This window comes from Drosophila novamexicana, unplaced genomic scaffold (genome assembly GCF_003285875.2).
Source record: "Drosophila novamexicana strain 15010-1031.04,08,12 unplaced genomic scaffold, DnovRS2.1 tig00000870-arrow-arrow-pilon, whole genome shotgun sequence".
Classification (NCBI taxonomy): Eukaryota; Metazoa; Arthropoda; class Insecta; order Diptera; family Drosophilidae; genus Drosophila; species Drosophila novamexicana.
Window position 1 is genome coordinate 1,366,347 of NW_020824830.1, and position 27,875 is coordinate 1,394,221.

Here is a 27,875-nt window from a genome sequence, read left to right on the forward strand (position 1 = left end):
TAGTGCAAACGTGAGCTCATGTGTTCCGCCAGCCAGTAAATGGAATATGCAAAATGCAAGGCAGCATGCAGCTTATGAATAGACCAATCGCCCTCTGCAACAATTTCGACAAATACTTATCGACAGGATTTGCATTAAGAAATAATATATAAGCGCACGGGAGAAGAATTATTAGAAATCATAATCGAAGCTTTAATGCCAAGCCGCAGTCGCTTGGCGAATTGTTAATGCTGATTCTGAGATTGAAATTCGAGCGCACATTACAACAAGCGGCGACTGCATAAGAACCACTCAATCTATTATTTTCCAATCCCCTATCCAATTCACCTAATTGCCCCACCCGCTTCCTCAACAACAATATGACAAATGCCGTGAGCGCTGCAACGGCCATCGCTGCCCTGGCCGCAGCAGCAGCAGCAGCATCAACTCATGGCAGCAGCAACAACAGGACCCTTGACCAGAGCAGTCTCCTGTCCGGCAGCAACAGTGGCAATGGCAGCCGACGCAACCACAGTGCGCTGCTATTGGCCACCGATCACCTGCCGCTGCAGCTGACAACCGCCAAAGTGGATCTGGAGTTCGAAATCGACATTCAACTGCTGACAAATGGCTATGACGGCACCACGGTGAGTGTGTGGGCAATAGGGGACAGCGGGGGGATGAGCATGTCAATGTCAATTTGTGCTCTTTCATTGGGCATCGATTGTACATTGGTTTATTGGCTTGCTTTCTGGTTTCAGCTAACCAGCTTTATGTCCATGTCGAGCTCGTAAAGTTATCCTTTTGCGCACAACAGATTCAGGTATCCGCTGCTGTTATTGCTGTTGTCTTAGATGCTCCTGTAATTTACTGTTTGGTCGACTGTATGACTATGTGAGCCATCAGCCATAAGCTTTTATGAACTTCGTTTTTATTACGCGCCCGCATTTCGATAAACATTGTAGGTTGATTGCATGTGGTTTATGGAGCGTATACGTAATAAATACGAACACTAGCCTTTAACCTCGAATGGCGAACGAGTTGTCAAAAAAAAAGACTACAAATAATAGAAAGTTTTAAAAAGAGTGCAGGCAAGGACTCTAAACATTTGTTAAGCTCGTTATGTAAAAATCGCCATAAGCATTTATCGAAAAAGAAAACAGGAGAGTGCCTTTTAAGGAAGGGAAAGAGCTTGAAAAGGTCGCATATATATTTAAAAAAAAAAAGAAATCTTGGATGCCATACGCAGATTTATGTTACTTATGTTTTTATATAATATGTAAATATGGACTTACCCACAAGTGTTAAAGCATTTGTATTGTATTATTTATATATTCCCTAAAAAAAAAGAAAAGGAGAGAGCGTATTAGAATTAATGACAGCAAATAGAAAGAGAAAGGGGAGAGACAGAAAAAGATAGATAGAGCAAGAGAAATAGAATTTAAAAAAGTATATAGATATAGTCTAAGAAGGGATGTTTTATTTTTGCGATTCGCATAGTAGGGCAAAAACTTTTATTTTCAGTTTTCAGCAAACAAGAAGTTATCTTTTGTCTTAATTTAGTATAGGAAACTATACTAGACGTACACATATGAACACATACATTCGTATTGCGAACATACAAATATACATACATTTCATTGGTCTAGAAATGGTGTGTGGCTATTCTTGTTAATGCTTGTAATATATTTTTCTTCACGTTTTTCACGTATTCTGCAATGTTCGTCTGTTCGTATGAACACATTTTTTTCGCCGCTGTGAATGTACTTTAGACAGTCGATTGCACAGAGAAAACATAAAAGCAAACACATCTTTAACCTTTCGCTATTCTAATCATGTAAATGTGAATATAAGAGCCATCATTTTAAGTTGAATGTTATGTTGGGGCTAGCTTTGATTTATTTTGGATCCATTCTCTGCAATTTTCAAATTTACATGTGCATACTGTGTAAGCTAAATACAAAATTTTTAATACCTATTTGAAATGCATTTGGTATTTATACATTTAAGAATGTTTATCACCTTGTGTTGGATTCATGCGACTGGCAATCAGGGCACATCTAAATTCATTTAATGTTGTACTACCCGCAGTGTATTTAATTGAAGTAATTATGAAATATGATTGGATGGGGAATACTCATATTTATATATATAAATATATATTTATTTATATATAGATATATATTTATTTCTTATTTCATTTCTCAGTAGCCAGGTGCTAAATGGATATGAATGCGGGACTCATTAGCAAAGCACGCACAAGCAAAACTTTTCCTCGACGCAAACACACACACACACACACACACACACATACACACACACACACAATGCATGTACCGGTACCTACATATGTGTATATAGATGCATAATCCACTTTTGAAAAGGGTGCACAGATGGTATGGAGGACGCCCAGTTACATCTAACTTTATCCTTTATTTGGCAAACAAAAAAATTACGTGCCACGTAAAGGATATGAAAAATACTGAGAAAATACAGACACAGGCACACAAATAAGAGTTTAGTATGCGCTGTATGGCAACCATAGCTGAAACTCATGTTTCAGGCGAGGAATGATAAAGTTTACACTGTGCAGAGCTGTTCGCACGTTTAACTTGCAATCGAATGTAAATAATGAGTAGCACATAAGTTGACGTGCAGCACTTAGAGTATCCTGCGGCACAGACGCAGCTGGCAAAACAAGCAATGGGAAGCTGGCAACAGGCAGCGGGGAACGGGCAACAAGGTTGTTTGACATTTTACGCGTATATTGATTTTTAGCTAATTTATAAAGAGCCCTGCACTAAACAGCATTATAAACATTGCTTACGTCCTTTATAACTGAATTGTGCCAATTTTGTAAACAATGTTATCGAGTTAATTGACAGGCGAGCATTTTGGCTCACATCAGTCGAGTGCGTTGAGTCGTGCATTTTACGGACAAATTCTGTGGAAATTTTTAATGGGAATTTCTATTCCGCTGGCACAGGCACTGACATTGATATTGCATCAGAGCGACATTTTTCATAATCTTTCGCCAGCACAAAGTCCGCTTGCATTAAAGTCACATACATATATACATATATATATATATATGCATTTTTCTATCTAAACTCGCTCGCTGGAAGGCACTTTGCATATTAAGTATAAAACGCATGCGACGCATTGTGCAATTCAATTGAATTATTAATCCACACGACCGACATTTCTATTGCCTTTGCTACACACACACACACACACACACACACACACACATACGCAAACACACACAAAAAGTCGCTTGGCTCTGCTATTGTTGCCATTATATATTAGTGTTTGTGTTTGAAATTAATTCCGTATTTTCTATTGCCCGGAAGCAACAGCAGCATAAAAAGTTCAATTTTCCCCATTGTTTGGCGTCTTGCATGGCCAGCAATAATCATAAAATATTAATAGTATTAAGTATTGTTGATATCGCATAACAGCGCACTGATTGCTCCACATTTGCCTCTGCTATGCCAATAGACCACTGGCCATTGTTGGCCGCAATACAAACAAAACTCCCACTCACCCCCATACATGTCCACAGAAAGCATTTGCAGCTATTGAAATGTGCCAACATTTCCGCCAATAATTTGCTGAATTCGGCTGAGATTACATCATTGCCAGTGGACTTGACAAATGATATCGATTACCCTGCCAATCGAAATGTGTCTACGAAAAGAGCAGCACAGACAAATTCGTAATCAAAGATAAGATAATGATTAAAGCCAAAACATATTATTTTTCTTGCATTTTTATAAATTCTTTTTTACATACGCCATATTAGTTGCTACCAACAACAAACAATATTGATATCATTTATATAAACCATATCGATTACCCGGCCAATCGGAATTTATGTACGAAGAACGCTGTACTTTATATTCTGGACATATATATTAATTATTTCGGATAATATAATAAAATATTTGATTTAATTTAAATGAGCACATTGTAGCTGTTCATAATTGGCCTTTGCTTTGATTTGATTTATAAATAAGTCTTAGTTGTTGCTGCCAAGGAAACGATATTAATGTCGTTCATATATAATATTTATAATAATATGAACAGACATTAATGAAGTCGTGCGCACTTGTCAAAAGACAAAATCCCAGCAATTGAATTTAATTAGGTGGAATTAAATACGACCAACAGCAATTTGCGTGTGTGTGAGTCTGAGTGAGCATATGAGTGAGTGTGTGCATGTGTGTGCATGTGTGTGCGTGTGTGTGCGTGTGTGTGTGCTGCTGGCAGCTACCTGCCATTATTTTGGGAACAGCCGCAAAACAAATGAGCGCTTCAAGCGATGCGCCCCGGCTATCCTGACCATAAATTGGGTCACAAATATAAACCGCAAAAGGGAATGCAAACAGAGACAAGTCCACACACACACACACACACACACACACACACACACACACGCACACACAGACAGCTTGGTGGCCAGATGCAGTACTCTGTGTATGTGTGTGTCATTTAGGGTAAGCGACTCGGGTTTTTTCACACCTCAACTTGCCCATTACGCGCAACCACAGTATCCGCAATATGTTTGTATAGGTGTTGTCAAATAATTGCACAGAAAATTATGTCCTTTGCCAGTCCATATATGTATCTATTTCCCTCCATTTCGCACTTTGGCTGTATAAGCCAGTCGTGTTGAGCGAATGAGAAGCGCAGGTACTTTCTGATTTTTATGTTGTCTGCATTTCAGTTTTCACTGATAGGTCGTCTCCTTTTGATGAGGGTCAGATGGCAGCAAAAGATTTTTCAATGCGCAGTCCAAGGGTTTCAATAAACTCAAAAGGCTCCCCGTTTTATTGACCATAAAATGTGCGCCAGTTTTTTGCTACTTTCATTACATTTTTTTATTATCCTGCTGGTTGGGTGCGCTCTTCGATTTCCAGCCATGGCTCTATTCAGGCTCGGATCGATAACTACAGCTACCAACTGCAGCTCAAGACTTGCAAGTTGAGCATGTAATTGCGGTACAACAATGAACGATTACATTACAGCAGACACACGCTATGATAAACACACATCACCTGGACTACAAGTGTGCAATAAAAAGGGCTGCCAGATGCCTTGTACAATTTGTATGTACACAATTTGTATGTACACAATTTGTATGTACACACTTGATTTTGGATGTCAATAACTATTTATGATTTCCTACTTGCCAGCCTCAATTGATGCACATCGTAACGATTCTAACACTTTCGAACTAAGGACAACGTCGTGTGTGTTTTTGGGTGAGTGCGCAACAATAAAAAGAACTCAGCCAACGGCAGAATCGAGCATATTCTTTTTTACTGCCACAAATGCAGCTGTGTGAGTATGGTGTGTGTGTACTTTGCTGGTATATCAACAGAGTACAGTTTATGGGAGTGTGAAAAGTTTGCCAAGCATACAACGGGCTGAGGTACAGACAGCGCTTGCCACTCGCCCAACAAGTCTTCCACTTGAAATTCGCTTGCATAGCAAGTGCAAAAAACGGCACATGGCATAAAATCGATTGGCTCTTACTCCTAGGTAAAGTGTGATGAACCAGCAACAGTATAAGCAGGAGAAGGAGCAGTACCAGGAGCAGGAAATGCAGATTTAAATCGACAATCGACGATTCGACTGTGTGACAGTGTGCAGTACGCAATCAGCTTAAGTCAACTGCGTTGGCTGTGGCTCCAGCTCAAGTAGCATGCAACAAGACCAACTGCTCCCAACAGCTAATTATCGTACCGTTGATAGCCCGAATATCTGCGGGCAATCTGGTAGCTTAATCTCAGAGAAGGTGACGCTCACAGAGCCAAACAATTGCACAGCAAATTGACAGTGCAGCACGGCACTTCCGTCACATACACAACCGCAGCACAGGACAATGCAAAATTAGCACTGCACTCCTGTTTTGACTGTCTAACACTCCCACACTCACACACACACACATGCATATATATATATATTTATATGCAAATGTATTTGCAATGAGCACGATTCTCAATTATCAAGACACAGCCAATTATCATGGATGGCTGAGGGTAGCACTCAATTTAAAAGATATTCTATATGGCTAAGCTGATGACACGATTCCTCGGCCAGATAAGCTGCAAATTGGGTCAGTTGACAGCTGCCAAGTTCACAGGCTCGGAAGGAGAGAGGCCACTGAGCCATAAGGAATCTTAATAACTTTAATGCATTAACAAGTATTCGGGGCACACTGTTGACAGGGCGCCGACAATCTTTTTAATTATTTATCTAGTGCAACATTTGATATGTACGCACATGTGGTGGGAGGCAAGGAGCACCGAAATTACTTCGGGTGTGGCACCTGCCACCTGGCAGACATGTTGTGCAACTCAAAAAGGTCAAATCAGACCCGAACGCACACCTCACGTGTGATTCTTAGCCCAGGGGCATTTAATGTTCATTTTGCGTGCTCAAGCTATTTTTGCAGGCAACAGATCTAATTAATGCTTTAATAATTGAAATTGCCATCAAGCATTCATCACATCCATTTTACACATCCTAGATAGATGGCCTTCTTTTTTTATCTAAATTTTTGGCCTTATCGTGTTGTTTGACATGTTATTTCTATCCATTAAATTTTCATTTGCATTTCGGCGCTGGCTCGTTAAGTCTTTTGGAAATTTCATAGACGCTCTGCTTCAATTATAACGATTTGCTACATTTTACACTTAGCAAATGTGTGTGTGTGTGTGGGGCTGCATACTTTAAGGCGTGCCCAAGTGCCGCAGCGCCTATTTGCGTAATTACAACAGCTACAACACTGTGTCTGCATGCGTGTGTGTGTGTATGAGAGTGTGTTTTTAGCCATGTTGACACGACTTTCAGCTGCGTTTAATTATGCCAAATGCCAACAATGAACACAAACAAGAGAAAAACAGTGTCAGACAAACATATGTGCACACAACTTGTTCCTTGACAATCGTAGACAAATGCAAACAGGGACAAATCGACGCAGACCGAGGCGGACTGCAGGATGACACAAGGAGCCGGCCTGCCAACTCTATGCAATTGTCAGCTGGCACACAGCCATTGACAGCTCCAACAATGGCGTGAAGCATACTTTGACAATTGTTATTTCAGTTTACATCTGCTTCAAATGAGTGGGCGTGGCAAACACCTTAGGCGTAGTAGTGACACAGTTGCTATGTACGATAAGAGTGTAATAAGTTTTCTCGAAGGTATAAGAGGTATATAAACACGCTAGTAACAAAAGCAGTTGAAAGGATGTCGTTAATTTGTTGTTTTGTAAGGTGCCACTAAAAAAAAAAAAAAGTGTTTTCAAAGATTTTCAAAAGTGTTGTTAAATTATCTTTATGATCTTTAGATTTGAACTAGATTGAATTAAACTGTTTCTATTAAATCTTTTTAAAATTTATACATTAACGTTATTTAACGAAAATCTCGATTAGTTTTGTTTTCATTTAATATAATGAAAATAAGATAGGACAAATAAAAACTTTTATTATATATATTACTTGAAGGTTTAAACGGGAAAGTAGTGTACATTTTTTTGATATTCATATTGAATTCATTGTTAGGTAAACTGTGTGACGTCTACGGCAAAGTTTCGGCTTATCTATCACAGGGTATTTCACAGACAAAAACCTCTTATGCCTGCTTATTAAATGTTTACGTTTTACAATACATACATACATATGTATATATCGTTAAGCCCACCCATGGATCGACTTAAAGTTGTCGGAGAAACTTTTTAAAGCCGACTTTGGAGTTTGGGCAGCCTCATCAAATATTTGCGCAGCGCATAAATCAGCATGTTAGCACTGTTATTATCGTATCTATGAGCAGGCCAAGCAGGGCCAGAGCATTTCAAACCATGCTGTGCATATACTTATATAGGCACTTCCTTCTGCCCAATTTCCTGAGTTGGCAAACTAAATACATGGTGCAAGTATAAGTGTGAGTGTGTGTGTGTGTGTGTGTGTGTATTGTACATAGAGCTGAGCAGAAAACGCCTACGAAATTTCTTGTTTATTATGCGAATTTAAATTTATGCTAATCATTGTTGTGGCTTGTCTGATCGTAAAGTGCAAGCCAGCCATGCCACAGTTTACAAGTCAGCCAAAATAACTAACTGCTTGGGCTTGTGGCTTTAAGAATAAATTCATATTGAATACGTATTCTACTGGTTGTTGTTAGCATATATAAAGTTTTGACATGAAAGCTGCATTATCCAGTCATTGCAGTCAAAGTTACGCTCCAAGCTTAAAGATTTCAAAAACAACTATGACAAAAGTTGCAAACTTTTATTAGCTGATTTCTATTTGGCTCAGTGCAGTCATCCAGCTGAATAAATTGCTTGTGCACTGTAAATATAGCTCCACGAAATGTGCCAATGAAATTTTAGAGAAGCCAATGCGAATGAAACTGTCGACTCAAAGCAGTCAATTTAATAACGAGCTTAGCTGCACTGGATTGAAGCGAAATGCTCATAGAAATGAAATAAAAGTCAACGGAAAGATGGGATATATTGAAGGTTGATTGCTGCCATGTTAAATACGGCATTAATTTATAATGTGAACAGCGTTTTTTCTTGCACAAGACCTTTCCTTTTTAAATGAAGTAAATAATCTTAAAGCTTTATTTAAATATTTGGTAATTACTATTTCCAGAAGGCTAGGATTCTCAAAAATGTATCAAGTAGTCACTGGGTGATGGGGGAAAAGTTTCGATAAGCCTACTAGCATCGGAGCATAAGAGCATGAGGAAGCTGAAAATATTAGATAAAGTAATCACATGATAAAGATCACGCGTCGGCGTTTCGCAGGATAATTTGATGGACTTCAATTTCCATTTAAAATATCGACACATGTAAGATCTAACCTTTGACATAGAGACAAATATTTGGGCCGGGCACTACCAGCTAGTAGAGAAGCTATATTATACTTTATATTTTATGACATTTAACTTAATATGTCTATTGGAAGCAAAGTAATTTCTATCAGTAATCAACGTTACTCAGCCGATTAACCAAAACTATTTATAATTGAAATACATTGTCAATTTTGATTGTTATCGAAAAACCAGAGTAGAGTGAGCTAGCAAAACCTCTTATAATAAAAAAAGAGTTGTTGGCCTAGTATAGCATTTTCCAAAAAAAAAAAAATAAGTAAAACTCTCGGAGAGTAATCAGAGCAAGAGCATGTACAGGATGTGTGTAGATGTTGTTTGCATAAAAGAACAGGAGTGGGTGCTCGTGAGTGTGCGAGTGTGGAAAATGCAAGCGGCGTGTCATTTCCTGTGCGGCAACACAGTTGGGAGCGGGGCGCCCCATAGTGTAACCGCGATGGATTCATAACATTTAAGTCACGTGCTCCGATATTTGCATCTGTGAGAAATGTGCGTAACACGGACAATGGGGAGTTATTCGCCGGATCTTTTCCAGCATTATATAAATCTATTCCAAGTACTTATATATGTGGGTACTTGTAAAATAGCTGAGTCCAAAGTTATTTCTCATTTTAATGGATTCTTGTGAAATACTTGAGACTGGCTTCTCGAAACCTAAGCAACTAGTTGCCCGCCTTCTTCGCTGTTTGTCCTGAAAATAAAATAACAGCAGTTCAAGTGGTGGAACTGCTCAAATGACACTGTAAAGCGAGTAAAATAAACAGGCTTCATTGGTTCTTTAAGCTGGCGAATGAAACGAAGATGGGGGCCCAGCTCGATGTGCCTGTTGCCTTTAGTGTTGCCGCTGCTGTTGGTTTTGCTTATTATGCGCGTGCTGTGTTGTGTTCTTGCTGTGCTTGTAAATCACACTACTTCCGGCGGGCGCTTATATTTACACTTATACACTTGCCTTTAAGGAAACGCACAAACAGACAGTCAGGCGGTCGGACAGACACTCCGTCAGATAAGCAAGAGGCGTGCTGCCGTTGGCAACAGTTTTCTGCAATTGTTTCTGTGTTTGTTGCTGTTATTATTGTTGTTGTCATTGTTGTTCGGGCACAGGTTTTGCGACTTGCCTTTTGCGCAATATTATTGTAGTCAGCTTTGTTGCGTTGCTCGCTTGGCCGCCGCTGGCTGCCAATTTGTCCGTCTCCTTGTTGTGTGTACGTAAGTGTGGGTGTTTTGACGTTTAATCAACGCATTGTGCCATTTAACTTTACAAACAGAGCCTAAGCGCCTACACACACGCACCACACACACGGTCGCACACACTCAAAGCAATTTCGTGCGGCCTGTCGTTTTGTGTCCCTGTTTTCTGTATCTCCTGGTGACCCTCTGCTTTCCCCCCTATATGTATTCGCCTGCCTTATCCGGAGCAGTTTAATAACAATGCGGCTACATAAAAACACTTTCAAGTGCTGTTTAAAAATGTATAAGAAGTCATATTGGTCACCGAAGTCTAACTAGCAATAAGAGCTGGCAATGTTGCATTCCAAATGCAAGCCACTTTTTCATTTCCTAAATTTAGGTTCTTTATATATTCATCCTGCTCAAAATGTTGCCCAAGGAAAACTACAAAGGGAATTACACTGAACGATTTCTAAGTATCAAATACTGTACTTGTACTGTTCTTGTGTGTAAAGCGTATTTGAAATAAAAAACAAAATACATTACTTGGAATTTCAAATTTCAAACAAGAAGTAATAATAATAATGTAGCGAAAACAAATTCTTTGAAAAGATTAGTATCATTGTTTTATGATGTTTATAGTGTAAGCTCTTTAAATTTTAGTCAAAAAAGAGACTAATAAGATTCCGTTGAACAAAGGAGAAAACTCGAAAGTGTTTATGTTGGGAATTCAGCATGAGACTTTTCCTTGTAGGAACTTAGTAATACTTCTCTGACTACCCTCTGCAGCTGTCTTCTGACATTTGTTGTCCAATTTTATTGCCAATTAAATGCAGCAGCTGCTATTCCCGTTCCCATGTATTGTGTCTAACCTTTGTTTATTATTCCATTACACACTCACACATATACAAAGTGCTGTGAAGTCTATGAAGCGAATTCTGTCAAGCTCTTTCCATGCTAATTGTTTCAATTGCAACTGTTGAAATAGTGAAAAATCAGAATTTAATAAAGAACGTTCTGAATGTGTTTAATGCGTGTAATGCCATAAAAAGTAGCTCTACATTTATTCCAGCGGTCATTTATCGAGGGACTTTTATTTTTATTTAATGTCCATTGTTGATTGTTAACGGGATTTTAATAATGTAAATACAAAAAAAGGAAGGGAAACACTTACCAATCCCGTAAGTGACGCACTGCTTGACTATGAGATACCCTGTGCTCAGACTTGATGGAATGATGTGCAGTATTCTATCGATTGTTCTTCGCTGAATTTTGATATTTTGGTCAAAATTCACTTAAAAATTGGTATAGCTGGAAAGTTTCAACCGAATCTTCTGCGATATAAAAGCTAAAGATAGTTACACAATTGCTGATCTCTATTAACTATTTTATAATACCAGATTCGAGCAGGCATTGTGTGCAGGGTGTGTAAGCGTTGTGATGTTTGACAGCGTTTAAAATGTGTTCATTTAATGAATTTGTTCCTGTCAGCCCGTGACACTCAAAAGCAATTAATGTAATTTTTGTATAATCTCAAGAGTCTTTTTTATTCACACAATGAGCTAATGATCAGCGTATGAAAAACTGAAGCTCTGCCTGCCAATTAAGCCCGTTTATTGTAAATTCAAGCGTAATCCTTAAATATTGCACTTAAATAATTATATAAATATTGATGAATCTACACTGGTAGCCGACTCAGTTGGCCATTTTCTGACAATCAATGTTGGCCAAGTTATGAATTAATAATTCATACTGCTTGAATGTAAAGCAGCGACACGAAGTCGAAGCTGAAAACACCTTTGGGCTCACTGTGAGTCGGGCAATTACTTAAACGTAATTATTAAATAATGAAATTTAACTAGAAGATTGTGAAAGCGGCGCACTGACAAATGTTGATTCAAGAAGCTTATGTTAATATTGAAATTGAAATTTAACCCATGAAATATTCAAATCAACTTAACATTGAATAGCACAAAAACAAGCCCCTAAACTCAACAAGTTAAATAATTTATACAAAATCACTTTGAATAACGATTTGTTTCATTCAATACATCTTGCCTTGCCCATATCTGTAATTCGAATCTCGTAAATCTGGCACTTTAGACGCTTAATTGGAATATCCATTGCACTTTTGACATCTTGTTATTTATTGAATTTCATTGACGCTCAAAGCCTTGAGGCATTTCTCATCTATTGGCATGAAATATGGGGCGAGCGCCGCCGGGTCATGTAATTAGGGCTGCGCTTTTCAAGCAATTAGCAGCTTTTAAGCAGCTTAAACAATGCGTCCACAAAAACTCAAAGGCGCACAGTAAAATTAATTTAATAAATTTAGCAGCAGTAAACAGGTGTACACATACTCCCTTGTTATTTTCTCTCGTCGGCTGCAGACAAGTTAAATATACTTTTGCAGCAATGGCAATTTTATGTTTAAATTAATTAATTGCATGTGTCGGCGGTTTTGAGGCTGCTTTTTAGCATTCTCATTTGCATTTTTGCTGCTTATGTTCTTGTATGCGTACATTTCTGTGGGAAATAAATGTTACACATACGCCTCGTGGGTCGCACAAAAAGAGCTGTCAAGTGTGCGTGTGCTGAGAACATTGAATACCCTTTATTATACAAAAATGTACACTGTGCATTTTGTTTCATATATTTACCTTTGTATAAAATAATATAAATCTAAGAGACCAGGGAAATTACGAAAATTTGGAACACACTCATAACGATAATATCATAAATAAAGCCTTTTAAATAATATGTTCTGAACATTAATTTTACTTTATCTCTATTTATATGGACGTTTCTAATGAGGTGCAACTGACAATAAGTACTTGATAAACAAACAAATTATTTAAAAAAGAAAATTTAAAAAGTGCAACTGATAACTGATTGTACAAATTTGGAAGAATTTATCCACATTTTGACTAGTCTTCTATTCCGAAAAGCCTAAAAAGTTGTTAATGCTTCATTTGTGATCGAAAAATCTCTGACTTAAAGTTGTCATCTAAGCTTGTGCTATCGTTTTGAAATATTATAAAAATAAAAACGAATTTAAAACTCAAATGAGTTTTCAATCAAACGTTTACGCAATTATAACGTTCCACTGCCAATAGGTAGTCACTAGTGTAGGAAATATATTTTATTCCTCTAAAATGAATACGAAATTTAATTTTATTTTTGTAATGAATGAAATTCAATTATTTTTTTTTTAATTAAAAACTGTATTTTTTTGCGGACAAGTCCTGCTGCTTATAAGTCTAGACCGTTGCAAACTTTGATTGAAAGCTATTATACCTTCGTCTGACGTCTGAAGAGTGAAAATCATTATTCACAAGGGTTGTCTGGCTTGCATATTAATGCCGCCGAGTGGTCATAACAGCAGAGCTGGAAAGCCTACGCATTCGTTATCCTTGGACCATTAAGACCTTCAAATATTTTCAACGTTTTAATTGAATTTTTTTTTTTTATTTGCATTGCATGCTGAGTTTTTGTAGCTGGACTCACAATTAATAAATTCATTCGGCCAACTCGATTCACATGTAGGAACAGCGCTCAGTTGTGGTTGGCAATCGAAATAAATTCATGCTTGTGTAGCATTGGCCACCTACCCGAAGGCAAAGATGAGCTAACCACAGAAATGCCAACATGGAAATACATACATAGCAGAAATGCCAAGCACACACACGAGTGCACCCGCACTCGCAGACAGACTTGCGGACTAGCAAAACCACATTGCAAATTCGCACTGACAGACACACATCCCAGCTGGAACGGTATCGGATTAGTTTTACAAATTAATTATATAATGGCCTAGAAATTTAGCATTTTAAGCGTAATAGAATAGAAGTTTGTCGATTTTAATTATGAATAATGCGGTTTGCTTTGCCTTCTGTCTTATGTCTTGGCCCCAACCAAGTGCCTTGCTCCTATGCAACCGCATACGCCGAATGATTGATAGTTTCTATGATAGGCCCAGCCAACCACAGCAAGACATGTTAACCACAGACAACAAACCAACCACGCACCACAAGGCTCTGTTGGTTGAAGGGGAGGCTGAGGAGGACACATCGTATTTGAACATCGGAGGCCAGCGAAAACTAATGCTTGTCGTTTAATTAGTGTAAAATGTTTCATTCTCGAGCAGTTTGTGTCACATATACAATTTATATATTTAATTAGTTTAGCGTAAGGACAAAGTCAAAGCCTTTGATGTTAATTAAAACTTGGCGTAGCCCCCGCACTCTGTTTATACTAAAAAGCCGCGTTGCCCCATGTTTCCATGTGGCAACTTAAATGGCAAGTAATTAAGAGGGAAATTCATAGAGACAAAGGATAATATGCTGGCATGGGCTGGCATAGCATATGTTGCCAATGCAGGGATAAAGTGCTTGGGCATAGAATAAGAGACATGTTAGTTTTGTTGCGGCTTAGTTAAAAGTCACTTAAAATAATATTCTTTATCTCCTTTTGACATTGCAGCTGACATCGTATTTCAATGAGACGAGCTGGACAAACGCCTCTGAAATGGATACAATAGTTGGTGAGGAACCGGAACCGCTCTCACTTGTGTCAATTGTAGTTGTTGGTAAAGTAAATGTCGTTGAACGTCTAACAAGCGAAACAGACACCGGCATCGTCACCACCCGCAACATTCGCATCCTCGGCACCACCACCACCTGCACGCGTACTTGTCCACTTTGCACAGTATACAATAAAATATTTGCTGTTCAATTAGCGCACAGAAACGCATGTGGCCTTATTATACAAACAAACTCTCACACGCGGACACACTTATGCACACGCACACATTCTTGTCATTGGTTCGACCCCCTTATGTATGCTATATTTATGAATGTTCACGTTTCCTTTCTACAATATACATGCGTCTAATCTGCCACTCTCTGCCCCGCTGTAGGCGTCTTTTTATCGTTGCTGATATTCCTTTCGGTTGCCGGCAATATACTCGTCTGCCTGGCCATCTATACGGAGCGCAGCCTGCGCCGCATTGGCAATTTGTTTTTGGCCTCATTAGCGATTGCGGATCTGTTTGTGGCCTCTCTGGTGATGACATTCGCGGGCGTCAACGATTTGCTTGGTAAGTACGAATATCATTCGCAGACAGTGTAACGGAAATTTGCAATTGAAATTGTCGAGCAATAAATTTATGTAAAATGCTGCAGGCTGTTGCGCAAATAAACCACTCGACAACATGCAAAAACTGCGCCTCCATGGGGCTAATGGAACCAGTTGGTGGGGTAACGGAGGCGTTCTTGTGAGCCCATTTGACATGCCTGGCAGCGCTTAAAGCGGGGATCTTGTGGGGCTCTGTGCAGTGCCTTTTAAAGTGTCAGCTGCACTGTCGCTCCGGTTGAGTGCTCACAAAGCCAGTCCTTCACTGGGTGCACAATACATATGCCACCGCATGCAGTCGCTTGCAAAAAGGTGAAACTACTTAGCCAACAGGAATTTTCATTTTTTGCCATGGCTCAGCCTCAGTTTCACTGCTTTTAGCTAATATACAAAGTTTACTTGCAAACCACAAATACATGCTTTATATAGGAATTATTATGCTTTGACTACACTCAAGCATAATGGCAGAACCCAACTGAGCTGCAGCTGAAGCCTTGAATCCTTGAAGTCTTTTAATTTGATGTTGACAAAGTTATCAGGTTATCAGCAGGCGGAAGCTAAGACTCACTGAAGCGGTTGTTCTCTTGAGAGTTTTGCATTTGGAGAGGTTAAATCGCGTTCCCTAAAATTTAAGTTCAAGCCTTGAATGGACGACTTCGTAAATGGCTGGCAAATTAGCGATAGGCCAAGACGCTTTGAAGACTTGTTGGCATTAACTGAGAGCTACCACAACTTATATAGACGACATGTTCGGCCTGAGACAGCATGCAGCTGGCCTCAATGCGTGTTCAGCGAGTACCCAATGAGAGGGCAAAGCACAAACAAATACATAGGTTGGAGGAAATGTGCTGAAGTCTAGTGATGCGTTACATCGGCAACAGAACAGAACAGAGATACAAACTGGTATATATGTGTGCCATATATGAAGTTGTATCTTTGTGATTCCGTTTGTCTGCTTGGGCGTAAAAATAATAAACGGCTTTGCTACTTCAATAAGGATTCCGAACTTGGTCATGGATTCAGACACTCTTGATGCTGCTGCTGCTGCTGCCTAAGCGGAAAGTGTGAAAAAATAAATAAAAATTCTCTGCTTGCAAGAGTGTTGAAGACAAACAGCATCTGGAGTGTCGGCTGAGGTGCCTAAGGGCCAGCATATATGTCGTAGTACACATGTGGATCGAGAGCTGTTCAGCCAAATTATTTTCGACAAAGTGCCGGCAAACATGAACCTGTGAGGGTGCCAGTAAAACAACATTCGGCACGCTCCAAGGCTGGCAAATCAGCAAATAAACGCACAAGCTCCAGAATATTTATACAAATTTGAGCAACAACAGGCCACAGGGACACTGAGAGGTGGCAACAGCTGCGCCAGTTCACAAAATACACAAGCAAAGTCATTGAATATACTCATATCGCAGATTGGGCACAAGCACTAAGTATTTATAAATATATATAGACCTGTATGCCCTGAAAGCAGCTCGAATTATTTGTCGATTCGTCGACTTGCCTTGCCAGTCAATGTAAGTGCTCGTTTCGAGCAGCCGGGAGCAATGCTTAAAAACTCACAATGCCATTGTCGAGAGATGTGAATGCGAATTCACACTAGTCTAAGGATGTAACCTGCAATGCTGTGTCATATTTTATATATTTTTTTTGTATGTGTATATAGACATATATATTTACAAATCATCCTTGTCGCAATATCTCATACAGCTTGACAGACAGCCTGAAAGGCATATCAAAACATTTGTCATCAGCTTTAAATTGTCAAAGGGTATGCATTAACGGAGCATAATTGATACCAATTCCCAACTGGATTGCTATGTGGCGTTCACAAGCAGTGAATAAACAGGTTGAGTGGTTAAAAATGAAAACTTTAAATTTATTTCAATTACATAACTTACTGGCATGTTTATAAAATATTTAAATTGTGGCTTCAATTAATTCTTTTTAAAATAAATTTAGTGCTAGTGGGGCATAGTATGTGTGACTCGATCGTTGAAATATATCAGGTATAAGCTGTTTGCAGTCGAGGATATTTCTTTCCACACATAAATGATGGAAAATAACACTGACCTGTGACACAAGGCTTCTTATTTATATTAAACTATCTACTTGTAAGTGAATTAAAAAGTGAAGCATATTTAAAAAGTCGATAAAGAAACCATTGAGAAGTCGTTATCTTGCAGCCAGATATCTGCAGTAGAGTGCGACGGCAGATAACTATTGAAAGCGGCTTGGCCTGTGATGATGGCAGAGCCTTTTTGCTTACGCGTCACACACTCAGCGCTAAAGAGCTATATCCTGTGCCACACATGGCGTAGCATAAAAGCCATCATAAGCATGATGTATGCATGTCATCAAATATCATGAAATCAGCGCCCATCCACGAGTAGTGAATAAATGTGTTTGGCTTTGAGATCTGATATTGAATTTATTGTGACCCCACATTTATGTATTTATGCGTGCGATAGTGATTTCCCACACGGGTTCAATGGACACAGCACCGGACATCCGTTTCGGTTGTTAGTTCAGAGCACGCCCAAGCCTTTCATGAGGTTCTGGGGGCTCGAAACACTTTCCGATTCCTTTTTCATAATTACAGCGTACTTACAGAAATGCCATGAAAAGGGCTCATTTTATTTCTGCCACAAAGAGTCATATGTAACAAGCGTACATGAACATATTGAAATACAGAGGCTGAAGCTGACAGGAAACGGAAATTAATTTATGAAATCGTTTAAACTCAATTTGCGTTGTGAATAAGTAAATAAAAACAGGCCTGCTTGCAAGACTACTATAGATTTGATAGCCTGATCGACAGCCAGATGCCGTATAATTTTAACCGGAAAGGGAACTCGTGCTCTCAGCTTAAAGCCGCTCAAGAAAAATAGTTGTAACGTTTCTGTTTTTGATAACAAACTGAATTCGATGCTTGTACATTTAATTCAAAGTGACAGCTTTACTTGTAAACATTTCCAAGGAGGAAAATATATTTGAAAATTTTCCAAGCAGATTCAGTTTACTTGAACAGGACAACAGGGACATTTAAAATATTCACATATATGCTTCACATGGAGCACTTGATAAGCTGCATGTTATACTAACATGCTAGCATGCAAGCCACTTTGCATTTTCTGAGCATACCCTTTCATAAACTAAGGGATATTTAAAGCGATGGACTCGGTGGCCTTTTTTTTTTTGTTGCTCGTTACATATGCTGTTGTTACATTTACTGGCGTTGTCGAGAAAATTAAGAGTTTCCCTCTTGCCCCTGTCAACCGGAACATGGCAATTTCCGCTCCAGCTCGTATTTATCCACTTACATTGCATTTACCCAGTGGAGCAGCCGTATGCAAAAAGTTATTAAGTATTTTTCACAAGCAATCAGTCCAGCAGTTAGTCAATCATTCGGCCAATCAATCAATCAATCAATCAAGAGCTCAACTATTACCTTTCTTTTTTTTTGTATTTCAGGCTATTGGATCTTTGGTGCAGAGTTTTGTGATACTTGGGTGGCCTTTGATGTCATGTGCTCGACGGCATCTATTTTGAATCTGTGCGCCATATCCATGGACCGTTACATACACATCAAGGACCCGCTCAGGTGAGTACCGTAACTAATCATGATGATGACAACGCTGATGAAACTGTCACATGCATGAATTACACAATTTATCAATAGGTTCAGCTGCCTGTCATCGCGTTCTCCACACGAATCTATCGAAATTAATTGTGCATCGGTCCCCGGCCAGTAGAATGTCCTGTACCAAACGAGCATGTATGTCCCTGCGCCCCCTTCTATTGATTTTAGCATTGAGTACCAGAGTTATACGTATTTAGAGCCGAAAGCAGCGCATATTTGCTGTCTGTCAGCAAGTGAGTGGAACATATTATTGATGTGACATTGACGCTCCAATGAAATCCCGATTAAATATCGATTTATTAAAAACAGACCTGCCAAGTGGCATAGACTGCCCCCCTGCCCCACTGCTATCTCATGCATATTGCTCATCCGTCGCGTTGCCATGCACGTCACGTTTCTCATTGCCAGCTCTTGGTCGTTCACGTTGCGGTGCTTCAGGCCCTCGACTTGTTTATGGCGCCGCCTCTCATTAATCGCAGCACATAATTGTTTCATTAGTAACAGATTTATTGGGCATTAACAATATTTTATTTATTTTTTGCTAGCTAGCAGGATCAGTACGCTCTTCGCATGGATGTGGCTTCATTTTTGTTTCTGCGCTGTGTGTTAAACTTTACTAAGCACTTTTGCTGCATCACGAGCCTCTGATTTGTGGCTTTAGTTAGCCAAACAGGCACTTAGTATATACTTCAACTTATTCCGCAAGTCATTCCAATAAGCCAAACGACTATCCTAATAGCTTTTCAATTGACCATCTACGGCGGAACTGAAAGAAAGCTGAACACAATTATTTGGGCACTTTTGCACTTTCTTGATTGAAATATCCAAATGACCTATTTCTTAAAAAAAAATAAGGTGTGCGAGTTACTTTAAGTAGAGCTCAATCTAACGATGACTGACTAACAAATATTAGTCAAATACGGTCAAAGAATTTATGCATTGATATTTCGAGGCCGGCATTGCAGTTTATATTTTAGCATAAACTGAAATTTTTAATTGTAGTTACCCAAAAACAGTCGAGAAAACAATCATTTTTTCTCAAAAACCAACTCAATGCATACGTATAAAAAGCCACAACCATTTCTCTTACCCTATTTTGTTAATGTAGTTTGTGTAAGGATTAGTGTGCAACTTTTATATAAAAATATGTTGGAGTTAAAAAAAAGTCTTTCCACGTTCATAAATAAGATATGCTCATAAATAGAACATTCAGCTTGCAAGCCCTGATTTGAATCAAAAGTGGATTTGAATTAAATCTCTGCTTGAACTGATTTTGACCATATACTTAACAAATTATTTATATATATATATTTATACATGCCAGAACTAAAAGTATAACCTACACGCGATTAGGCGAATGACAAAAAGATTAGAATTGAGAATAGACTTTTTAGCCTTATATGAGCTAAGTACTCTAGGAAATTGGCACTCAATTTTTATGTGCTTCCTTCGCTTAGGTCATAAAGAATTCCAGCCATTAGCGCTGTTCGAGTTCTGTTATTTCTTAAAGGCGCACGATTTTCACCTGCTGCCACCAATTTAAACTTAAGCTTCCACACACACACACAGATATATATGCCCTGTAAGTACAAGTGTGTGTGCTTGACAAACACAATGAAATTGTGCCAACTCAGCTGGTCTCCAGCGTTGCTGTGCCGTGTCTAATGCCTGGGTGTGACACAATGTCTTGATCGGCTGCTTATATTGCATTCTGTCAGTTGGCCAACTTGCGGGCCCTATGCAAGCTGCGTGTTATGTTTGTTTTGTGGTAGCAGAGCTTCCACTGACTGCCGAAACAAGTAGCGCAGGGACGGACAATGGTCAATACAGAAAGTGGAAACAACTTTATCAGCGTTTCGTTTGGGCCTCATTGTGGCACAACAATTGTGTGTTAATTAAATTTTTTTGGCAACGCCGCAACCGCAAAACGGGAAACCAACCAAAATTCGGAAGCTCAAATAAAACAATTTTTTGACAAAATCAAACGAAAAATGTATGACATGTCAGCGGCAAGCAACAACAAACTCTTCGCTAGCCACATACACGTGCCTCCCTTAGTTGTGTGTGGGTGTGGGTGTGCTACTGTGTGTGCGTATTGTTCAAAATGGCGGTGGCCAAGTCGCTGACAGCTAAAGACAAATTCACAGCAGCTATACAAACGAAATTAATGTGGCTCAGCGGCTGTTAAGGGCATTGCCAGTGGGTGGTACGAAGTGGTCATCGTTTGAAAAAAAAAAGATGTTGTCCACATATGACAACGAGACATTTCTGGCTGTGGGTAACACGCTGGCAGCTGCTGTCGCTGTTGCGAAGAGCCATAATAAATCCTTTGATGCTATTTTCAGCACAAGCCAAGAGTGACACAAATAAGAGTGTTCTAGTGGAGACTGCCCGAATAGGGTATACCCTGCAATCAGCGTCGAGCTGGCGCTACAATCCACACATACTCATGGGCTGGCATGCCGCAAGCGGAGCACGTTGGTGCGGCTGTGCTTGTTCTTCCCTTACCATAAGACTATGGGAAATAGTTTCGTGATTCACTGTGGTGTTCTCTGTTCAATCTTTCTGAAATTTGCATCTTATATGCAAGGCATCCCAATAGTAAAATATTTCGTGTTTCATACCATTCTAGTTTTTGTAAGCTACACGATGTGTTCAAAGAAGAGGATTTCGATATCGATTTATATCGATTTATTTGAAATTTCAAGTCTGACTGACAAACAAACGGACTTGGCTAAATCAACTAGGCTATTGATGATGACAAAAACTATTACATGGAGCTGCAGATGCCTCCTCCTGCGTCTCACATACATTTTCATAAAGTTATTAAACCCTTTTTTCTCATTTTCCATAGGTTCAGGGTATCAAAATATTTAGCCCATCATGACCCACCACATTCCTGCTGCTTGCTGTCCATCGTCTGTCTATTTATGTGCTTACTTTCTAGCTTACTGGCATTTGTTGCTCCACTTGCACCTGCCACGTCTGACATGCCGCAAGCTACAGTTTGGTCGTTTATTAAAAATGTTACACAACATTCGTATAGAATCGCCACACGCCCTCTTTGTGTGCATGTGTGTGTTTGTGAATTAAATTAGATTTTTTATTTGGAAGCCTTCTCTGAACATAACGAGTTGACGTACATCATCCACTTGCCAAAGTTGACTTGGTCGTAAACTGCGGATTTAGGTGGCATATTTTTTGCTGGCCAAAACAACGGAATGCACAAAGTTTGTTGGCAATTTCATTAATTTTAGAGTGATTCAAAGCTGCTTCAGTAGCTTCTCTTAATTAAGCCATGAAAAGTTTTTTATATTAAGTGAAAATTTATTAAGCCATCATTTTTAAGATAAATGGTTCAACCTAATCAAGCTGTGAATTCTATTGAGTTAACAGCTACATTTTGTAGCTAAAAATAATTTGTTGAAAGAATTTCTTTGCAGATTATTTTAGAATTTAATATTACTTTTCATTATCTCAAGCAAAAAATTGTTGTTCCTTAACTGAAAGTTGCTTGAGGAGAAACAAAAGCATTGCGCAGTTTTTGGTAAATTTGCATTTGACCTCCAGGCCAATTTAAATACATTTAAATCTAGTTTGGCTACTGCGTACCCCTGCGCCTAAGTCCATTATACTGAGGCCCGAGTGTGTCTACGGCCCTCATTTAAGTCGCCAAAAGCCTGCCTAGCACTCCTGCGAGAATGCCACGCCCAACTCCCTAGTGATTCTCTTCGGCAGCAAAAATACCACGCGTAGCAGCATATTTATGACTCTATTTCTTTTATACTCTTTGAAGAGAGCATTAAAGCTGCGTACTAAAGAATGTCAAATATATAAAATCAAAAAATAACATAACAAGCAAATCAAATTGATCGAATGTATAATGTTATTTAACTTAATTTGATCTCATGCGATCGAACTGCTTTAAAATCATCTAAGATAGTCTAATTTAAAAAATTTAGGACACAATTGATAAAATCTAGGAATATAAGATGATTAAAAACTTTCAGAGCCTAACTAAGAAAATGCATTTTTCTATAAATTAGATAAAAAAGAAAAAATTACAAAATAAATCAGAAAAAATGTAATATTTTTCAAGTCATTTTTCTAAGATTTATTTCTATAAATTTTTCTTTCTTAACTACGTTTTAGAATTTACTTCAATGATTTTTTCCCACCTAACTAATTTAAGAACAACATATGTTTCTTAGACTACGCCTTTATAGTTGTCAAGCCTCTTATAATATAAATATGTGATGATGCCTAACTTATTTTACTCGGTTTATAAACTATACTATAGAAAGACAATGTAAAAACTCTAATTAAAAGCCCAAATCTTCAAGTGTATTTAATCTTCGTCACGCCGAAGACAATTTATATTATTTTTACGGCCTGGATGTTGATGGGCGTCTGCGTCTGGTTCTGAATACTGCGTGTCTAGCGGTATTACTGCTGGCCCAGCAGGCGTTGGTCTTTATGCAAATCTGATTTATTTGCATGTCAAAGTGGGGACACCATTTGAGCTCTTCAGTTTTTCATGATGCTGCCCGACGTGCCAAAGTTCGCGAACTGACAGCGCTGGCGTCTCATTAGGGTGGCCAACTCTGCAGCTAAAAATGTTGGCGTATTTTCTGAGCGTCTTAGAATAATTGCAAGCGTTTAATTTAATTGCGCCTGCCAAGATTTGCGCGCGGCCAGCAAAAATTGGCAAAAAAAAAAAAAAAACGAAAGGCACTAAAAAACATAATTTGAATGAAAAGCGCGTGCAAATCTAATTAGAAGCAGGCGATGACAAAGTTAAAATAATGGTAGATTAAGAAAAAAAAGTTGTTTTGTGCGATAAAGTTAAAGCTGGCAGCGTCTGTTATCATCGTAACTGTCAGGCCCAGAGCGAACATATGAGTGCATGCATAAAATTCACTTTAAACTGCAATAAAAAGGGACGCCAACTTTTATGGTGGCCAGAGAGAGACGGCGAACTGAATTGGTTTTGCATGAGCGAGCGAGAGGTACAGTACAGTTAAGCGACAAAGGCCAACGAGAATGTCGCTTTGGGGAATGTTTGTAATTGTGTGTTTTGGCCTGGTTGGGTGTGGATTTGGTTTTGGGTTAAGCACACTGTCATATGCCTGCAACAGCAACAGCATGTGCTTGCAACATTTAAGCACGCTCGCAAAAACTCATAAAACATCACATGACAAGCGGCAAACAAAATAAACGCCCAAGTTAACCGAACTATGCAGTCTTACCCGTCCACAAACATAAGCAAAATAGATGGTTGTCATTGTGCGTGCCTGACTGTAATTTCTTAAGTGCGTGTGGCACACACACACCCCCACACACACACGCACACACACTGGCAACATTAAATGCAAATGCGGCCAATTTTGCTCTGAGGCTGAGGCACTCACACACACGTTTTCAATTAGCTCTTTGAGGCACGATTGGCTGCTCTATCAATGGGCGCGTGTGACGCCACTTGGCACTTGCATAGCAAAGTCTGATGGGTGATATGGCTGATGGGTGCCAGGTGTTTGCACTTTCAGGCAACGCCTGTGCCTCTCTCTGCCTCCGCCCCAATAGGGACCGAATAGGCTTTGGGCTAGATGCCAACTAAATGGCAACCGCTGCGGGCTGCTGCCGTTGCTGCTCGAATGGAAATCAATTTTGGTGCCATATGAAATCGAATTTGTTTGTGAATACAATTACCTAAACTTCCTTTTCCGTTTCGCAACGCTCGTCGCTTGTCATCTGTAGTATTTTTGGTCGGCGCATTGGCTGAGTGCGTCTTTGTATTGAAATCGAATTATTCTGTTTGATTTCCTGCCCCATGTCTATCGCACAGCCAGCGGTTACATTTGCACAAGCCAAAATGCTGCGGCAAAAGGCAATATATACACACACACACACACACACACACGCACATAAAATGCCAACAGCCTTAGGTTTCTGCCTGCTCATTTCCGCTGCTGTAAAAGCAAATTGTGCGTCCGCTGTCAAAATCGAAGTGCTATGAAAAACCGCACACCATGATTTGCATACGTCACTAGCACCGCCAAGCACCACATTGCGTTTGCGAATGCTTAATTTCGTTGGTTTGTGCTGCGGCTGGGTTTCGGTTTAGGTCGATTTACCGCAGACTGTTCTGTTCTGTTCGGGTAATTAATGACATGCAACAAGGCCGTACCACTGTGCGTATTACACGAACGCAGCTACGCCTCATGCACACCTTGGGCTAACTGGATTCTGGCCGCTGCATTCCAACACTTGTCACACACGCCCCAGAGCTGATGTCGCCCCAGCTGCCTCCAACACGCAAAGCCACAATCACAACAAGGCCCATTTTCTAGTGATTGTTGCTCTTGCTGCTACCATGTCGAGTTCTTGTTTTTGTTGCCTACCCTTTGCTGCTGGCAACCGCAAGGAACAATCACAATCACTTCCTATACTCCAAATTGATGTGCTCCTTTCCCTCGCTTTCATTGCAGATACGGACGATGGGTGACACGCCGGGTGGCTGTTATTACCATTGCAGCTATTTGGCTGCTGGCAGCGTTCGTCTCGTTTGTACCCATCTCGCTGGGGATCCATCGACCCGACCAGCCGCTGATTTTCGAGGATAATGGCAAGAAGTACCCCACATGCGCTCTGGATCTGACGCCCACGTATGCTGTCGTCTCCAGCTGTATCAGTTTCTACTTTCCCTGCGTGGTCATGATTGGCATTTACTGTCGGTGAGTATGGACAAAAAAGGCCGATGGATGTCATAAAGTGCTCTGAAACATTTGCACATAAAGTACTTATAGTTGGCCCAAAAGCCGCAAGTGCACAATTATTCAGCGCTAAAATATGACATTAGAAACAAAAAGAAAAGCCACAAAAGAAAATTAAATTCCTGGCAATAACAGGAATGCGAAAAGTTTGAAATGATATTTGCGTTGACGGCGCGTATCGGAAACGACTCCAACGCAAGGCCAAAAAAATACGTTTACCTTAAACATTTATTTGACCTGTTATAATTTTGCTAAATATTTAAAATGTGCTACGGAATTAACCTTCATCTTATACAAATTATACGTAACCTAGTTCCCAGGAACAGGTCTAACTAGTAGACCCTAACACATTTAATTAGGCTCATTAATCTCAAAAACATTAGTTGAGAATAAGGTTAAGTTTCACCGTGCCAACTATCAAATGGGGCTCAAGGAAAAAATAATAAGAATTTGAATATTTTTATGTGTTTCGCAAAGTCGTAAAACGTAAATAATAAAATGTGGTAAACACTTTCGAAATTGTTGTCGCAATGCTGAAAGGCCGCAAGGACTTTGGAGCTGATGTTGCCCAGGCACGAGAAGGGATAACTGCGAGCTGGCAGTTGCGAGAACGGGAAATAAGGCAAACAAATAAGCGCACGCATTAGTGTCCAGCTAAGTAATCCCCTAGCAGAGCCAAAGGCGGACCGGCGGTCAAAGACTGGGGCGTGTGCAAAAAGGGCTAGACAAAACGACCAAGGAGGGCAACAGGACGCCAACATCATCAACACCAACAGCAACAACAGCAAAAACAACTACAACAGCAGAGCAGCACTTCGATATAGCTGCTCATCAGCAATATACCCGTCGGCGAGTGGCACGTTGCCATTTTAGCTTAACGAGATTTGCGGCCAATGGGCGAACGCAACAAATGGACACAAGCTGCTGGCTACACGCCCATGAGCGCTTTCTACCGCCCATCAAGTTCGGGGCTCATGACACCGACTAGAGTGTCTGTCTGGCTGCTGTCATTGGAATGTTCTATCAAATTTCGGTTAAATTACAGAATAAATAGACTTTTATCGTCATAATTTGTGCACAGCCTTGTTATCCTTTTCTTGTGGGGCCAGAGCATATGTATCCTTGTTGATCAGTAAACGAGCCACCAAGCACGTGCCCTGTGTACGCCAGCGCAAACTACAAACACTCATGTCAAATATTAAGTATACGCACTATGTTATGTGCCCCAGACATTTGTCGATTGTGAGCGAATAAGGTGGCTAGCCCAACAGGACTTCCCTGGGGCAGGCTGTTTAATTGGCATGCCAAGACAAGTAAATAATTATCATATCAGTTACAATAACGCCAGACAGACGCAAACAATCAGCTGACCTACAAATAGACAGCTAGCAATCGAAGAACCTTCACTGCACTCACACAAAGTGGAGTACATTTCATTAGATAAAAGCAGCTTAAGGGCAATATCCATATTACAAAAAGTATTTTATGAATAAGCAGAGCTAAAACAGAGAAATTTACAATCAGAACAGAACTCAAGCCTGAGCCTTTAATTAATAAAACAGAAATCAACATCGACTAAATTAATGAATGCACAAATCCAAATGATATAAAATCATTGAAAATTAAATTAAGGCTAATTTCATTTGATTCATTTACCTTTAGTTTTATGTCTGATATTTAGGTAATATATATTTGCATTTGAATTACCTAAACCCTGCCTTTTCCCACTTGTCAGGCTCTACTGCTACGCCCAGAAACATGTCAAGTCTATTAAGGCGGTAACACGACCCGGCGAGGTGGCCGAGAAGCAACGGTACAAGAGCATACGTCGACCCAAGAATCAGCCAAAGAAGTTCAAAGTGCGTAACTTGCATCACAGCTCGCCGTACCACGTATCCGATCACAAGGCAGCGGTCACAGTGGGCGTCATAATGGGCGTCTTCCTCATATGTTGGGTGCCATTCTTCTGTGTCAACATAACGGCAGCCTTTTGCAAGACGTGCATCGGCGGCCAGACATTCAAGATACTTACCTGGTTGGGCTACTCGAACTCCGCTTTCAATCCGATCATCTACTCAATTTTCAACAAGGAATTCCGGGATGCGTTCAAGCGCATACTGACAATGCGCAATCCGTGGTGCTGCGCCCAGGACGTGGGCAATATACATCCACGCAATAGCGATCGCTTTATCACGGACTATGCCGCCAAGAATGTGGTAGTCATGAACTCGGGCCGCTCCAGCGCCGAGCTGGAGCAGGTCTCTGCAATTTGA

General features: G+C 39.8%; 1 protein-coding gene across 2 annotated transcripts; it reads left to right on the forward strand.

Annotated features, from left to right (window-relative positions):
* The first annotated feature begins 359 nt into the window (after positions 1 to 359).
* On the forward strand, positions 360 to 27,875 carry LOC115764745 (dopamine receptor 1). 2 transcript variants are annotated; one of them, XM_030707961.1, is made up of 6 exons: positions 360 to 626; positions 14,533 to 14,638; positions 14,969 to 15,148; positions 18,661 to 18,790; positions 25,318 to 25,563; positions 27,338 to 27,875. In XM_030707961.1, the coding sequence occupies exons 1-6, from the start codon at positions 360 to 362 to the stop codon at positions 27,873 to 27,875; spliced, it is 1,467 nt and encodes a 488-aa protein (XP_030563821.1). The 2 variants fall into 2 exon arrangements, with proteins under 2 accessions (XP_030563821.1, XP_030563823.1); XM_030707963.1 differs by having other exon boundaries at positions 14,533 to 14,593.